Source organism: Rhea pennata, chromosome Z (genome assembly GCF_028389875.1).
Source record: "Rhea pennata isolate bPtePen1 chromosome Z, bPtePen1.pri, whole genome shotgun sequence".
NCBI lineage: Eukaryota > Metazoa > Chordata > Aves > Rheiformes > Rheidae > Rhea > Rhea pennata.
In genome coordinates, this window is record NC_084702.1 from 37,986,331 (window position 1) to 38,002,913 (window position 16,583).

The 16,583-nt window shown below is 37.7% G+C and overlaps 1 protein-coding gene across 7 annotated transcripts in view; it reads right to left on the reverse strand.

Annotated features, from left to right (window-relative positions):
* The window catches only part of SNCAIP (synuclein alpha interacting protein), an 82,773-nt gene that overhangs the window by 19,163 nt on the left and 47,027 nt on the right, over positions 1-16,583 (reverse strand). For all 7 annotated transcript variants that reach the window (XM_062599795.1, XM_062599791.1, XM_062599789.1 and 4 more), the window contains 4 exons: positions 12,431-13,293; positions 10,599-10,778; positions 7,741-7,854; positions 2,087-2,212 (listed from right to left, as the gene is read on the reverse strand). In XM_062599795.1, coding sequence (XP_062455779.1) covers positions 2,087-2,212; positions 7,741-7,854; positions 10,599-10,778; positions 12,431-13,293 — 1,283 coding nt within the window. The remainder of the gene's footprint in view (positions 1-2,086; positions 2,213-7,740; positions 7,855-10,598; positions 10,779-12,430; positions 13,294-16,583) is intronic.

Consider the following 16,583-nt stretch of genomic DNA (forward strand, 5'->3'; position numbering starts at 1 on the left):
AGGGCCGAGGGATCACTGAAAGCCCATGACACTACCTCCTCTGTATTGCTACCTACACTTCCCCTTCTTTATGGCTTTTCCTTTTTACTCATTCTTCACTGTGCCTTGTTTTAAACTAGGCTGTTAAGCTCACAGCAGGCTTATTTTATTTCACAGCACAACAGAGTACTAGCTGCACTTAGCACCCTAAGGTGTTAAAGTGACATACAATAACTGAATATTTTTGCTGTGTATAGTTATTTTCATGATTTACTTCCCATGGCTTTGCTTCACCAACACAAAACGCTAGTTGTTGGTTTTCAAATTGATCTACAATAAAAGTTGTCACCACTCTGTTTAAAATATTTTACCCATTTCTCCTTCAAAATCATTGTACATCTTGAAGAGACACTGTAAAAATTAGTAGCCCTACACACAGATCTGCCACAACAGTGCTCTCAACTATTCCTTCCATCCTTTTTTTTTTCCAACTGGTCATAGCAATTGTCTGGAAAATAGTAATAAAAACACTAGCTTTAACACAAATGTGCTGATTTGTTTACTATGATTCTTAGAAGAGTTCGTTCAGGATTTCCAGTATTTTTGACATCTTCAAAAGAAGATGACAAAGACAGACTTCCCATCAGTTGAGAAAATGTAAAGGTGCCATGTCCTCCAAACCCATGCAGCTGTTTTCTTCTAAGTCTACTCCTTCAGCTCAGTTATCACCTATTTTTCTTTCTTTTATTGTGTGAGACTCAAAACTGGTTTTCACATAGTCTTCTCTGTATGTCCAAGCATATAAATAAATTGCCATCGTAATAAGCAGCTGTGCATCAGTAGATTCAACGTAATATCATGCATAAATATTTTTCGCTCTCTAAAAAGGTCAGCTAGCTGGACTTGGCTAGCTGTATTTCTTTTAAGATTGAACTAAAAAAAAAATCCCCTGCATTCACTATGCTCTAAGAGTTACTGTCTATCACTCATGTGCAGCAATAAGTTTAATATGTTTATCTGCACTCTCAAAGTCTCTGTAAATATCTGAGGTCTCAGACTCTCAGAATTACCACTGCTTCTTGGACATGTTTTCTCTCCCCTCTTGACTTAATCCCACCTTGAGTTCTTTTTCCTGGCTTTCTGCCATGTGGTTATCTACTCTTTTCTCTGTTCTTCTATGATGACTACCTTGTTTCTCAAGTATCTTTCTGTTAATTTTATTACACCCAAGTTAATTTTATTATTATTTCTTCTTTACTTTTCAAAGTGATGACAACAACAAATATTGAAAAGTATTCCTGAGAGTAATGATTCTTGTGACTCCCAAAATAATGGGTACATCCATGTTGTACAATTCAATGCAAAGTAGAAATGCTTGACCTAGCCATCCAGTTCAACTCTGTAGCCTTTTTGGTATGTCAACGCTGAACACTGGTACTATACAGGCAACTAAACTAGCTTTTTCAGATCCAACTCCTGAAAGCACTGTAGCTGTATTAGCCTTTTCAGCAGAGCAAATTAATCATTTCAGCAACTCTGTACAACAGAACTGTTTTGCTCTCAGTGATCAAAGTTATTCATTGAGAACTACCAGAAATCACTGTTACACTGTATTTAGTACAGATATATTCAAAGGATAAGGATGGCTTGCTCAAAGTAGAAATCTTTTAACATGGAACAAACCCTATCTGTTAAGACCTTATGCCAGAGAGCTGCAAATATTTATAAGAAAAAGAAACAAAGAAAGTGTCAGAATAGTAAGAGGAAGTTGGTATCAAAGTACACATATCTTCTCTGGCAGCCCTATTTTAGCATAAAGACATACTCATTGGCTACTTATGTATGAACAACATAATGACATTTTCTTCTTGCAATGAAAAGGTTACTTTAGATTTAAAACAGTAAAACTGAGGATAGAATTCAAAATATAGAGCTTTTTGGCATTTCAGTCCCAGTTCCACTGGTTTAAAGCTTTTTCTTCTGGCAAATTTTAAGGTATTAGGGTATTTTTCCTACCTCTAAGGTCTTCCATATTTATTTTAAAGGTTGTTAGGATTCAAGTTTGACTGAAAGTAGATCTCTGATGCAAACATAGCTAGTACTCTACCTGTATGCATCCTAGATAGCCATGCTGAGCAGCTACATGAACAGCAGTATTACCATCCTGATCAACTTCATCCAGCGAAATCCCTTGTTCTTGCATAAACTGAAGAAGCCACAGAAGGATCTTCTCCTAGGGAGAGAGGAAAAGAAAAGTCACAAGAAGTAAGAAATAACAAAGAGTTAAACATACTACAGGAACACTGGTAGCATCAACTGTTAATAAATCTGTCCCATATTTCCTATTATAAATCATTGCTTTCAATCCCTCTTAACTTTGTTAGACTTGGTGTTAACATGGGCCAAACTCTTGACTGGATCTTTCAAGGATATAAGTAAAAATACTTCATTCACTTTAATAGAAGACATATTAGGAAAAATATCTGCACCGTAACACATTCAGACAACTGTGCATTGAAAAGCATGAGTATCCACATGTTGGAGATGAGATGTGAGGCAAAACAGACTGCAGGTCAATTTGAAAATCTGCCAAAATTTGGTGAAAGTTCATAAGCTCCTTCAAAAAACTGCAACAGGAGCATGCACAGAGATCACAGAGCTGAGCAGCTAGATTCTTCAAAGCTATTATCATGTCCCAGCTCTGGGCTGTTGTGTAGGAGGAGAAGCAACAGAACTAAAAGCTGGAAATCTATCTATCCTGCAATCTTTATGCATTCAGCAGCGGACGACATGCATGTGCCTGCACGTCAAGAAGGATGGGGAGACTTGGACCACAAACTTGCAGGCAGAAGCCTAGGAGTCAAAACTGAGTTGAGGGAGAGGGAGAGAAAGGTGTACAAGATGTGGTGCAGGAATCTACAATATCGAAGAAGCACCAGTAGCTTGGAACGGGAAGAAGGAATTAAATTAGATGAGGATCTGGCAAGAATCTAGACATAGATGGGAAAGGTGACTAGGACTGAAAATCTGGGGAAGAGGAATTGGACCAGAAAAGAAGCTGTTCGCAGAAAAGAATTATGATCAGTCAGAAGAGGGACTGTGAACATACACATACCCACAAGAAGGCAGACTTTAGATTTCCTGTGCTTATTTCTTATTTTCCACAGTAGGTTTCTTCAGAAAACTATTCTACTCCCTACCCTAGCAAGCTTCCATGCTTCTCTAGATTAAATTTGATTGTGCCCTTCTGAATGTGATACATACTGAAAATCTATAATAATAATACATGCATTACATAAAAACATGAGTTCCCTTCGATGATAACCAGGTGTGTGCCTAGATTTTGCACCTTAATAAAGAATAAACTACTTTCTATCTCATTTTTTTAACCTAAACTTGCATTTTTTATCTTCAATTTATATCTTTTTAACATTTAATGCCATTTATATATTTATTTATATCTGTCATGTGCAGTACTGACTAGAAGCTCTAACTCCAAATGGTTTTGTAGATGCTGCTGCTGGCAAACATCAGTGCAAACAATTAACCTTAAGCACTTCAGTAGTTTTAGCTCTAAGTACATATTCACACATAGGAAAATGTGTATGCAAGCCTAAGAGTCTCACAGCTAAACAAAACAGTGCTGAAACGCAGCATCTCTAGGATTTTGAACAGTAATCACGTAGCAAAGAGAAATAAATACGGGGAAAGGAAGCTTTACCTATGTATCTTGGGCACAAGCCCCTTCTTGTATAAAAATAGCCATGAACATTTTCATGTCAGGGAAAAGAAGACAGGACCTCAGACTTTTTAGGTCTCCTCCAAATTATTCTGCCCATTCAAACACCTTGATATCCATTCACTACTTCAGATGGTTAGCTCTGGAACTTATCTTTTTTGAATTTCCCCTTTAACAGTAGTTCTGGTTTTATTACAGGGTAAAGGGACAGATACTAATACTTCTCCTTGGCTGAATGCCAAATATAGCTGAGAGCCAGCACAGAGAGATGCCTTCAGATCACAGATACCTTTTAAAATACTTATGAGCAATTTATAGAGCTGTCAGTGTTGTAAGCCAGCAGTGGAGAAGGATTATGCTATTCCTATGAATTGCTGTTACGTTTCAATAATAATTAAAAAAAAAAAAAAGCATTTTAGAGAAATTTCTCTGTAGAATTAGAAGACAACAAAAGCTTTGAAATTATATAATATGTATTTCTTCAGAATATAATAGGGATCAAAATGTTGAGCATGGTCTGTAATTTTATGACCACAGTCAGCATGGAACAAATTATGCTTTATAGTCATTTATCTTATCAGACACAGAAATCAAGTGCCTGGATGGCTACCTGCAATCATCTGTCTTTGGAAGTGTTTGTGCATCAGTCAGTCACAGGCACAACTTTACAGAAGGGAGGAAAAATTAGGGAGAGGTAATAACTTGTGTTTCACTCAAATGACTACATTTTCCCACAGATATATCCTTGACATACATAGGGAAAATTACCATTTTATTTACTTACATATAGGAAAAATGAAAACTTCACATATCAAAGGATATATATCCATACTACATATTTGTAATAAAAGTGTTCTTAGATACATTTTCATCAACTCCATTTATTTAAACAAAATGAAAGATAGTAAGAAAATTCATTTATAAGATTAAAATAATGGAAAATTATCATGTACTTGTTATGCAACAGGAACTGGCAAGTTATTCAGTACATTTAATAATTTTAAGACTTGCAGTTATCGTATATTGTAACTGTGATTAACAACCCACTGGCATATTCTGGATCTAAAAGTCAAACGTCCCCAAAGAGAAGATTCTAGAAAAATATCACAACATGTTATTTCTGTTTTCGGACAGGTTGCAGACCTCAGCTCTCACAGCTGACCTCTGGAGCAGAAAGAATATTTAACAAAAAGCATTTTTATTATTAAGTGGACTACAAACGGAAGGATTAGCATGGCGAAAAGCAGTGACTCTACACCTGATCCTAGCCTCATTACTTGATATTGATCATTGATATTGACTAAATTAGCTCCCTTTCCCAGTAGGTATTAGGTTTTCTGAATAGAGGACTGTGGGGTGAGTATAAAAGTCACAAAATATCCCTACAAAAATGACGTTGGATAGGAAAAAGCAAACATCCTGAGGTGCAAAAAAGTGCACTGTCACGCATTTGTGTGCATGACTGCCACACGCTCCTCCCCATTGCAGCCTCCAGCCCCTACACCACTCCCAAGTGGCGAATAAAATCCCTCCTAAGCCCTCATCAAGCTGCAGCTCTGGTTCCCTCTCCTGAAGCTTTAGGCTCACTGGTGGTCCAGAGGCAACAAACCCTCAGCACTTCCCATTCTCTCTAACATGTGCAGTCCTTGCTACTGCAGCATCGGTGTTGCAAAGAAACTACATCCCTGGGAAGCTCTTAGTCAGGACTTACTAAGCTCACCTGGGATTGCAGCACCACCTCCTTCCTATCACATAATGCCCATGCCAGACATAGCTGGTCTATGATCTGCAATACATCAACAACCTACACCTGATACAGGAACTTCCATCAACGCCGTTTTTCCTCCATACCCTTCCAAGGTTGCACAACTCCATAATTAAAAAGAAGCCGCTGCTAGGAGGTATGCAGACCAGGCTGCAGGCTGGCAGTAAGCTCTTCTCCTCACCCACCATATGAACTTCTACAACCCCTTCCCTGATGGAACAAAAGCAAATGAGACAGAGATGAAGAAAAGAGTATTGTCGAGCTAAATTTGGAGTCTGGCCATGGCTGTGGTTTGACTACGATTAACACAGGAGCTTTGATATAAGCTTCCTTTTGTTGCCCATACTAAATTATATTTATGGAAGAAGAATATGGCATGTATGCACAATGCCTGGTGAAATAATGGATGGGCTGACTTTGTTAGAAATGACTGAACAACAGGGCTTCACTGTAAAAATAATACTCTTGTAATTCTGCCAAGATCAGTGTTTACACGCATTATTTCTCGCATAAGTAATAGCAGAATAAATTAAACCTTATAGGACAGCACCAACTCTGCATTCAAATTTCTCAACAACTTTTTCTTCATACAGTTGGATAAAATAGTCTGGCTTCCTTTTAGCCTCAATATTCTTCCAGGTCTGCAAGATATTTAGGGATTATATACATATATATGAAAAAAAAGATAATTGACAATGCATGTGAACTTTCTTTGGCATTCAGTGAACTATGAAAATTTGTCAGTAATTTTTATACCATCTTTTTAGATTTCATGGGTGGCTGGTTGTAGCTGGTGTTTCTTAACTGGTGAAGCTTCCTTCCTGCTCTGAATAGAATACAGTTGCAGCGTGCCAGAGATGTTCCTGGCAGCAGGCACAGTAACTTCACTGAATTTAGTTTGTCTAAATATCTTTAGGGATGAGAGTAAAATTAGGCTTACTAAAATGAAAACATGAATGTAAGTCCACATTAAGCTTTCTCTTCCAAATTTTCTTCCTAATAACAAACACTCCTTTCTTAAACCCACTTCTGACCAGATACCCAAGTGCCTTATATTCAGTGTTAGATTTACAGGCCAAACTTGTCAAAGAAAGGGCAGAATCAATCAGTATCTCCTGCAGGGTTCTAATTTGCAACAGTAATGTGCACAGTAGGTAGGAGGTGGACAAGGAACACAGGTCTCTGGTCACTGTGTGAATGAGGGTGTCTGTGTTGCCTCAGGAAACACCAGGAAAAGGGGATGACTTCCAGCTCTCCAGCCTTCCACACCTGCCTGCTCTCCTTCCCTCTCCCTCCAGTAAATCCATTGTTGGATAGGACCAACAGCTAAAAGCAGAAACATGCCACGATCGTTGTATGACATTTAATAGGACAATCTCACTTGCACAGGGAAAAGAAAAAGAACTTTCTTAAGATGAGCTACATTTTGCTTTTTCTCTCTTCACTGGTAAGAGAAAAAAAATAGCATCAGGTGAGAAAGTGGCTCATCCACCAAAGAGATTACAAAACAATAATGGATCACTATTCCTTTCATGAGATCTTGGAGAAGATCCTTTGAAGAGGGGTTATTGCGAGGTCTGTTTAGGAAAAACAGATTTTGCAGGAAGAGAAAGTGGTGCAATTAAGTGGCGTATGTTTCCCCAGATGTTAGCAAAGCAGTGAAACACTGAACTTTTGAGGTTTCTCATCATTAGATTTACAGATAGGTTAGGTGCGGACCAGGATTGGTTTACAAAACATTTTTATATGTAATTCTCAATAAAACTGGCTAGAGCTAGACAGATGTTCAAATTTCACCACATTTCACTTCAGTGCCAATATACTGAATTCCTAAACTGTCACAATTTGCCAAAATTATTTGAGAGAATTCTCTCCTGGAAAGGGAATGTGAACCATTCCAGAGTGTTTGATGATTTTCTAATGTCGCCAAGAAGTCCTCCATGGACGAAAATGAGACGATTAAACTCCCTCAATGTTCTTCGAGTGATAGGTTAGCCTAATATGCCATCTAATCTTCTCCTTGTCATTACCTAGTTTCAAAAAAAAATGACTTAAAGGAGAAAATACTAAAAAAATAAGTAGATTAAATAGGAAAGGGATCTTGCTTTCTCGGAAGTGTTCTAGATCTTCTTACTTTGAAGTAATTACAAACACTTGCATTTAAAAGCCACAGAATGCTTATTTGGCTATAAAGATGTTTTTAATTGAAATTGTGGTATGAGCATATATCTGTAAAAAATGAGAATGAAAGCCATACCTGACCATAGCAACCTGCATAATGAATAAGGCTCGGGTGATCTTTTGAGCAACTTAATTCTGCAATAGCTTCTGTTTCGCTCACCATCCACCGAACGCACTCCAGCTGACCATTCTAAATAAATAAATAAAAAAGAAACTAAAAAATTCCACCTGCTTCAGTTCCAAACACATCTATTAAACAGAGAGAGGTTTGTTAGAACCACTAATGTATTAAAACACTCTAATTTGTTTGAAAGTTTGTTCTTTTATTTGCTTTCAAGTAACACACTTGTTTATCCCACTGTCTTGGATCAAATATAGCTTGGTTATTGATATTACTCTGTCAGTTTAAACTTGCCCTACATTTTCCCTCCTAAAAGTACAATTGTGTACACATATTGGTACAGAACCTTTGCTAAGTAGCACCACAGGGGACACCAGTTCAAGAGACAGCAAAATGGTATTACACACTGTCTACCCCCTACTCTCAGATCATTCAAAAGAAAACATAGTTCTGCTTCCATCACTCATGCAGCAAGGTTCAATGATTAGATGAGACCATTTGCTGGGCCAGAGTGAACAGGCTTTCTCCCTACACACTAAAATCTTCACTGTTTACTAATTAAATGCATGCTCAATTATTACCATGTATTACTTGTAGTATCTGAACACCTAGTCCTCATGGATTAGGACCTAACTGTGGCACTGTACACAAACAAACAAGAAGATGGTTCTTGCTCTGAACACCTTTTACCGCCTGGGCCCAAGATTCCCAAGCTGCCGTGCACATTGGTAGTAGTGCGCAAGTTACTATGAAGCGGGATGTGGATGCTGCACAAATAGATGAGCATTTTATTCAGAGTATGCTTGAGGCCCAGTGTAAAGGCAAGTGCTTTTATCAGCTGCTCTTGCTGCTGTACTGTCCCCTTTCAGTGACGAAAAAAGCGGTTTACCCATTTACCTGGGTAAATGCAGTTTGGCATAACCACATTCTGGCCTTCTTCTACTTGACTTTTCTATGGTAATTTTCATAAAGGCCATGTTATTCCTTACAGTTAAAACAAATGTTTCAAGTGCTTGGAAAAGACTTCACATGGGTCAACACATGAAACGAATAAAGCTGTTTGCATGCATAAAATGAAAAAAGATATCTTGGGAAGGAAAGAAATTTACATTTCAAGTTGATTATTTTAAAAATGAGGAAAAGAATGTAATAAACATTAACCCACTTTAAAATGATGTGGGAAAGAAAAAAATGGAGTAAAATGTTTGGCATTTGTCTTATTCCTTGCACATATACCATATGCATAGACACACACCACCACTTTTACTTGAGTGTCCTCTATTTTTCTCAATTTCAAAAATGAAGTAAAACAACAAAAACTACTATGTTCTTTTAATCACTCTAGAAAAACCCTCATACATCAAATCCGGGTTCAAATATTAGTTAGTACAGGTAACTTTATATATTTGTTGTTTTCCTCTGTATTACAACTGAGTAAAATCTTAGGGTACTTTTAAAATTAACATAATGAATTATCTACTAAATAACACAATTTTGCTAATTTACAGAGGATTTTCCACAGCCACTTTAAATAAAGTCAATCGTAAATATAGCAATATGACTGGCCATAACGCACAATTTTTATAAACTCTAAAGGAACTCTTTGCCTATTGTTAAAAAAGCCAACCTTTGGGGGGAAAAAAGATAAATATATGCTACTAGCTTATAAATACCTCATCTACATAGGTTAAAAAAACAAGAGAGAAAAACATTTCCAACTATAGTTATGCTCTAGACTGGCAGACTGTAGCTCTTCAGATTGGACATAGGCCAGAATACTGAAGCTAAATGAGGCATTTTATGCCGTATTTTTTAACAGTAGTTTGGTAGTACAAACCAGCTAGATATCAGTTTAATTTCTCATTCATACGGCCTGTCCCAGGGAGAAAAAAAAAAATTATACATATTTCTCTATATCCCTGACTCCTGCCCTAGGCCACTATGTCACTGGAATGACTGTCACCTCTCAAAAGATAAAAATGGTTTCTCACGGATCGAAATCCACCGGTCGTCTACCATTTTCTACAGTCTTTCCAAAAAGAAGCAACAATTAAAAACCCTTAAGAAACAGAAACACTTGTTTCTGCTGCCTGCTGAGGGAGAGCATTCAACCGTTCAGTCTTACTTGATGAAGACCCAGAATCAGTTTGGTTAAAATCTCAGCTTTCTGGTACACCACTAAATTTTACTATAACACAGCATCATTGTACATTTTCCCATTTTCCTACATAATAGGTCTTCCTGTAAGTTTGGGCATTAATTTTTGCAGTCTATGACAGGTTGTTCTGCAAGATACAATTTTTAACTTTGATGCAATTGCTCTAGACTCCCAAGAAGTTTCTCCTTCAGATGTGGCACACTGACAAAAACCGTTGTTAGAAATGGTCAAAGTATTACAGGTTTTGCAAATACATTCTCGTATTTGTTTTTCAAGGTTATATACGTATTTTAAAAAACCAAAAAATCCCAAGAAACTGTTGTATCATCTAAAGAAAGAATTAAGTCTGAATTAAACAAAAGTTCCTTGAAATATAACAGTCAGTTAAGTGACTTAAAAGTGAACGTATTTGCACAGAGAACAACATATGAAATGACAGTGGTTAACAACAGACATCGTATCTTGCAGAGTAATGTTAGTAAAGAGTAAATAGTTATTTATGTGGTACCAGTCAATTGCAGAAATGTTCTTTCTGCTCTAATTTAACAAAACACTTGAAAAACAACATTCTGTTGGATGTATTACTTACAGTCATCACAGAAAGAGTCTAAATCACCTTTATGTCACATTAGAGTAGAGAGCGAGACTAAGTTACCTTTATTGCTAACCCAGCTGGAGTTAGTTGTTCAACATTTCGTTCATTCAAGCAGTCTTCTCCCATCAAGGAAGTAAGATGTTGCAGACATTCTGCGTGTCCCTGTGAGGCTGCTACATGCAACAGATTGTTGTCATATTCATCATGAATCTTATCCAGATTATCTGCTGCTAAGTGTGGCTGTTAAAAAAAGAAATGTTTAAAATTTCATTATATCAGTTACAATTAGAGATAAAAACATACACAGAACATTAAACCGCACTGTCCAAGATATAAGCCAAAGATATTTTCCTATAGGCATATTCTTTTATAATTCTCAAAACTAAGAGCTTTTCACTTCCCTAGCTGCTATTAGAGAAAGGACAGAGAGGAAGGATGCCTACTGGCTTGATTCACTACGTATTTTTTCTCTTCAAAATGAAACTGCCATATAACAGTGCAAGGTCTTGTGTAGCTTTACATCCCTGTACTAGTTTGTTCAACAACGTAACTGCAAAAAAATCCATGTTTTTATAATTTCTGTGTACTTTGCAGTTGATTTCTTTCTTTTTCGGCATTATATTGATGAGTAATTGAACAGAAAACATCCATGACTCCTAAAAAAATTCATACTTTGCACACAGTAAAAGCAGCAGCTTGTACTAAGTACAATCTAAAATGTAGTTAAAACAAGACAGAAGACTTTTATTTGGTAGCTTGCTTGCATAATAAAATTTATATTATAGTATTCTCTTGGAATATTGAAAAAAGTAGTATACAACCATGACCTCATACATTATTCCTGCCCAAATCTAATTTTAAGACAAAAAAAGTGGATTGAGAAACTCCAGAAAGGAAATAGAGGAAGGAAGACAGAGTTAAGGAGTAACATTGATAAGGTCCTAGAATACTGCAGACTTGCCAGCATACAGCTCATTCAGTTTACCTCACTCAGAAGTTTTGGCCTGTTCAGAAAAAAAAAAAATATCTATCTACCTATGACAACCTCATTTTTTTAAAAAATCCCATTTTTAGGTGACTTTTTTCTTCTCTGTTTTTTTTCCTTACTGAGCACTCTAACATACTCTTCTGCCTCTGTCTAGACTTTGAATAAGTCTGCATTTGTCTTTGCTGCTGTTAATAACATGCCTTTGTGCCTGAGCTAGCTGTTAAACAGAAAAGCTGAACAAAAATCTAACAAAAACAGTTCTTACACACACACTGTGTTTCCAGCAGCCCTTCTGAGTGGAGATCACATGCTCTGCATCATTGTGCTAACTCGCACCTCGTTACTTTGGAAACAATCATTGATGAAGCCTGATCACAGCACTAGACCTAACTAAAAACTTCATTTGGGTCAGAGGCTAAGGAGGCTTTCGAGAGAGCTCCTGCCTGAGAATGCTCTTGCAATACACCAACACCAACACTCCTGAATAATAATCAGGATACAACAGAAGCCCTTCTGTTCCCATGGTCAGCCTCTAAATAGCAACTGAGGTAAACCACCAATAACTGAACAAAGTAATCCACAAATGTTGTGAAAGGCAGAACTCAATTAAGACTTAAAATTCATATTCAAATGACTTCAAGCTTTAAAACTCTGCATTTTGTATGTATAAATTTAATGCACTAGCTAGCAATCTTGTCCATGTTTACATGAAATGAATATATTGTTTTTGCTACATATTTCATTTAAAGATGAAATCTTGTTGTTTGGAAACCCACATGCTCAAATTCTAAAGGACAAATAGAGCAGCAGTACAAAATATGCACTTCATCAGCTTTGCTGGCTTTATCAACTACATCACTGAAACGTCTTACTTTACATGGACTATAAAAAAGACAATACTTACTAGTAACGATATTTGGCCTTCCTTTACAATGTTTAAGATGCTCTTACTTTTTTTCACCTCTTCATTCCTCTCTTCCAGGCCCCCTGTGCTGCTCCAGTTCATATTCAGTTCCTCAAGCTGCTTGTTTTCTGCCACTGCAGTCTGCAGGTGAAAAGTCCTCAGGTGGCAGTTTGGCATACTCTTCTCAGTTTTATGAGCTTGAGGATCAACAGATGCCCTGCTGAGGAAGCCCTTGCCCTGGGCTTCAGATTCATGGACGGAGCTACACTTCGCTAAAGGCTGGGAAAGCTCCAATTCTTCGGTTAAATGCTTGTGTTGCTCAAGGACAATGGGCTGCGTTTTTCTCAGCTGAGAGCCTTTCACAGGGGACAAAACACAGAACTGTGTCATGCTCGTGGGCAAGTTCTCTGCATTCCCTGCAGAGCAGCTCTTTCCACTGAGACCGTTCACTGTTGAACATACACCCAGAAGTTTTTTATCAGGAGTCACCTTTGTAAAAGGAATAAGTTGCTGACTTGACTTAATGTAAGGCACGTCCAAAATTTCATCCATATCCAGGTCATAGTGCTCGAGCTCCCCAAGCAGAACAGGAGGCTCGATACTTTTATTTTTAAGGCTCTCTCCTTCTCCTGGGCTCTGGTCATCGTTCGGAGGTGCAGACTGAGTATCGCTGCCTTTCTGGTATTCCCCCTTCTGGTTCTTTTGGTCATCGCTTTCGTTGTTCTCGGAGCTTTCTGGCTGATGCTTTAATGGGGAAACCCTCTTCACTGGTCTGAATTTGTTGCACATATCTGCAATGCCTGTTGGTTTCTGTGCATTTCCAATAACAGCTGAGACCCCACAGTTCCAGCTGGTGCTGGAAACTAGAGGAACAGAGCAATGGAATTGAGAACTGCTTACTATTACATGATACAGCATCTTTAAAGATAAACCCGGACAAACATTACAAATAAGAATTACATAATATGCTGCATTCACATCTAAGAAGATTTAATGACAACTCTATTACAACAGCTGAAGAACTTGACACTGCAGAAGAGTTCTTCAATAGGAAGGAAGTTTCTTACAAAGTAGTTTTTAATCAAGTAATGGTCACCAGTAAGAGCCTAGTGGCATGCATGCTGGCCTTGCCAGACTATACTAATTTGCCTTCTGCTATTTTTATCCCATGGAGATACATCAGAAGAGTAGGATGATTTTTTGGGATGCCAATAACAGGATGGGTCAGAATTCTTTTTCCTTGAATTTTTTATAGTGGATTTGTTTTAATAGCAGCAACAATTATCTTTCTCTTTTTAATAGCCTGTGTTCTCCAGAAGATGGATTTTTGTTCCAAACACCAAAAAACGTGTTTTCCTCTGAAAATTAAACCTAGTTAGGTATGATGTCTCATTTTCCACTTCTCTGTACCTTGGGCTTCTTAGTCAGACTTTCCACCCCATAATGTACATATATACACACAGGTGCACACACACAGCACGCATGCTCTGGAACTTCCAGTGCATTATCTCCAGCTCACTGCAGGATATAGAGTTCAACTAGGGAATCTGAATTGCACAGAAGAAAGGGAACTCAATGCACCTGAACGCTTACTCCTTTTGAACTTTTGCTCTTTCAGAGTCCCAGTTTATGATATTCATGATCTCCATAATCAGCAGCACACAAGCAGCTATTTCAGCAGGGTGACTCCAATAAAACCACTAAAGCCCTTAGGCTCTTTTTCCTTTTTATGGCCCTTTTAATGTATACCAAGACTTCATGCATTCTCAGAGTCAAGAAGACAATTTAAACAGCAGATTTATTACACATGCTAAATACATATCAGTGGGATCTAATTTGCGGTCAAAAAACACAATTTGCCATGACCACCTTTACCTTATTTCAGTAAAATATTAATATTTGAAGCGAAAGATCAGTATAGCTTAGTAGTTACAATGGTCTGAATGGTCTGAAAATCACCTTAATATTTTTGAAACTGCTTAAAAGCATATTTCCCCAGAAAAGAAATAAAAATTGTAATAATAAATGGCATGTAACTTAGTGGGCCAATACAAAGAACGCACTGTGCTGACTTATTTATGCATTGTATAAGATTCTAGGTTCAAAGCCTGCACACTTATGTTAGTTTTATTTACATGTGAAATTTTTTCCAAGTGATATAGGGAAATGGATACCATATGTTTCCCAGCTGTTTTGTTCTGACAGGAACTATTAAGCACTCTGTATGGAAATGAATTCTGCCTGAGTTTTATGAAAACACTGCTTTCAACACAGGGGTCTAGACAAAGAAAAAGTCATCAACATTTTGTTTGTCGTCACTTTCTTTAAGCTTACATTTATTCTGCTGCTAGGCTGAACAGGCTTTTTCCACTTTCTAAACACATTATTTACATAAACCACTGATGATAAAACTGTAAAATTTGGCACTGCAAAGAAGCAATGACCTTTGTTACAAATCTGTCTTTGATCATAGCAGTCATGTATTTCTCCTTTCTTTCATTACAATTAGAGTGGAGTAAGGCACTGCCATTTCTTTGTTGCTTTTCTCCCCAACATGTTGGTGGAGCAACTCTTTACAAACACTGGTTCTAGGAAAGCAAAATGGAACAGTGAAAACAATTAGCAATATTTTTATGAACTCAGGAACACACTCTCTGCTTAATTAGGATGATGAATTTACAGTGCATTTAGTAAAAGATTGGAATATGGCATTCAACAACATAGGCAGTAGGGAATAATGCGAACCGAACTAATAGACTCAATCCTTCTTTGAGCTGTTTTGTGCTCCTCGGGTGCTGTATATGCTGCACCCAAGCTTAGGCAGTTTTAGTATGGTTCCCCCTATAAATAAGATTGAGACCATGGGCCAGAGTGGAATCGGGCATGGCTGAAATCCTGAATCTTCTCCACTCTGCTTATGCATGCTTGTTCCTGAGGAAGCAGAAGCAAGCAGTGCCTATGTCCTCAAAAGCACCAGCAGGGCAGAGGTTGTTATGTGAGTAGTCTTTAGCAGCTACCCCAGGGGAAAAGCCTTTTGCTCATCTCTCCACACCTACGAAGTCAGGCAGGGGCCACTGAAAGTCTGGGTCAAATAAACACTGCTTGACTCCTTTATAAACAACAGCATAGGATGGTCTGTGTTTAAGGCAGGGGACTAGAACCTTGGGCAGCTAGCTTGATTCCAAAGTCTGTCAAATACTACTGATACTGTCTTGGATGAGCTACATTGCTTCTGTGCACCAGTATCTCAAGTATGCACTAAGGATGAGAGACTTAGCTAACAGGCATGGGATCATCCAAGTACAAAGAAAGAGGAACAGACAAACTGAGGAATTTTCACTGACATTAATAAAGAACTATAATGCTCTGATGGAGCTGAGGTGGCAAAGCATTTCCTTGACACTAAAGAAGAGAGTGTCCAATAAAAACCTGCAAGGATCAAATTTACAAAAGTAGTTATTGACCATATATTGTGCTCTCTGCTCTTAAAGAAGGCAAAACACAAAAAGGCTTGTAAGGTGTATTCACAGGGTTTTTCTTCTTCTTCTTTTTTAAATGCATCTTAGAGCTGCTTTGGCGCAAACAGTTTAAAAAGGGGACAATTAGGAAGCAACTTCTCTGGTGATTTAATTGCTTCATCATAACATTTGATTTTAGAAATCAAAATTTATCCACTTAGAACTTTCTAAAAAAAAAAAAATCTTTATAACATGTTTCCCATGGGAAGGATTTGCTCAGTTCTGAGCAGTCTTCAATGCCATCTCTGTATCCATGTAGTGGAAGGGTGTTGGGGAGCATTTTATGTGGTACATTAGTGCCTGTGAGTAATTATGAGCGTTGCCCAGCATCAAGATAGTCATACACAGATGAAACTTTACCCTTGTGACAGACAGTTTCTGTGATGCTTACAGTCTAAATGCTCAAAAGCTAGAATATCTTTAAATAGTCCTGAGCATAAATGAAGATAACAAAAGACTCAACTTTTACTCAGCTCAACAGGAAACATGCAACTGATATTCTTTTCTAAAGTGCATGCAAGAGGTCACCTCCCTGGCGAAAGGATGCAGTAACATCCTTTTATTGCTAATGGCTTCATGAAGTTCTCAGCATTTGTGACACAAACAGGAGGTGGCAGAGGGCTATATATCATGCA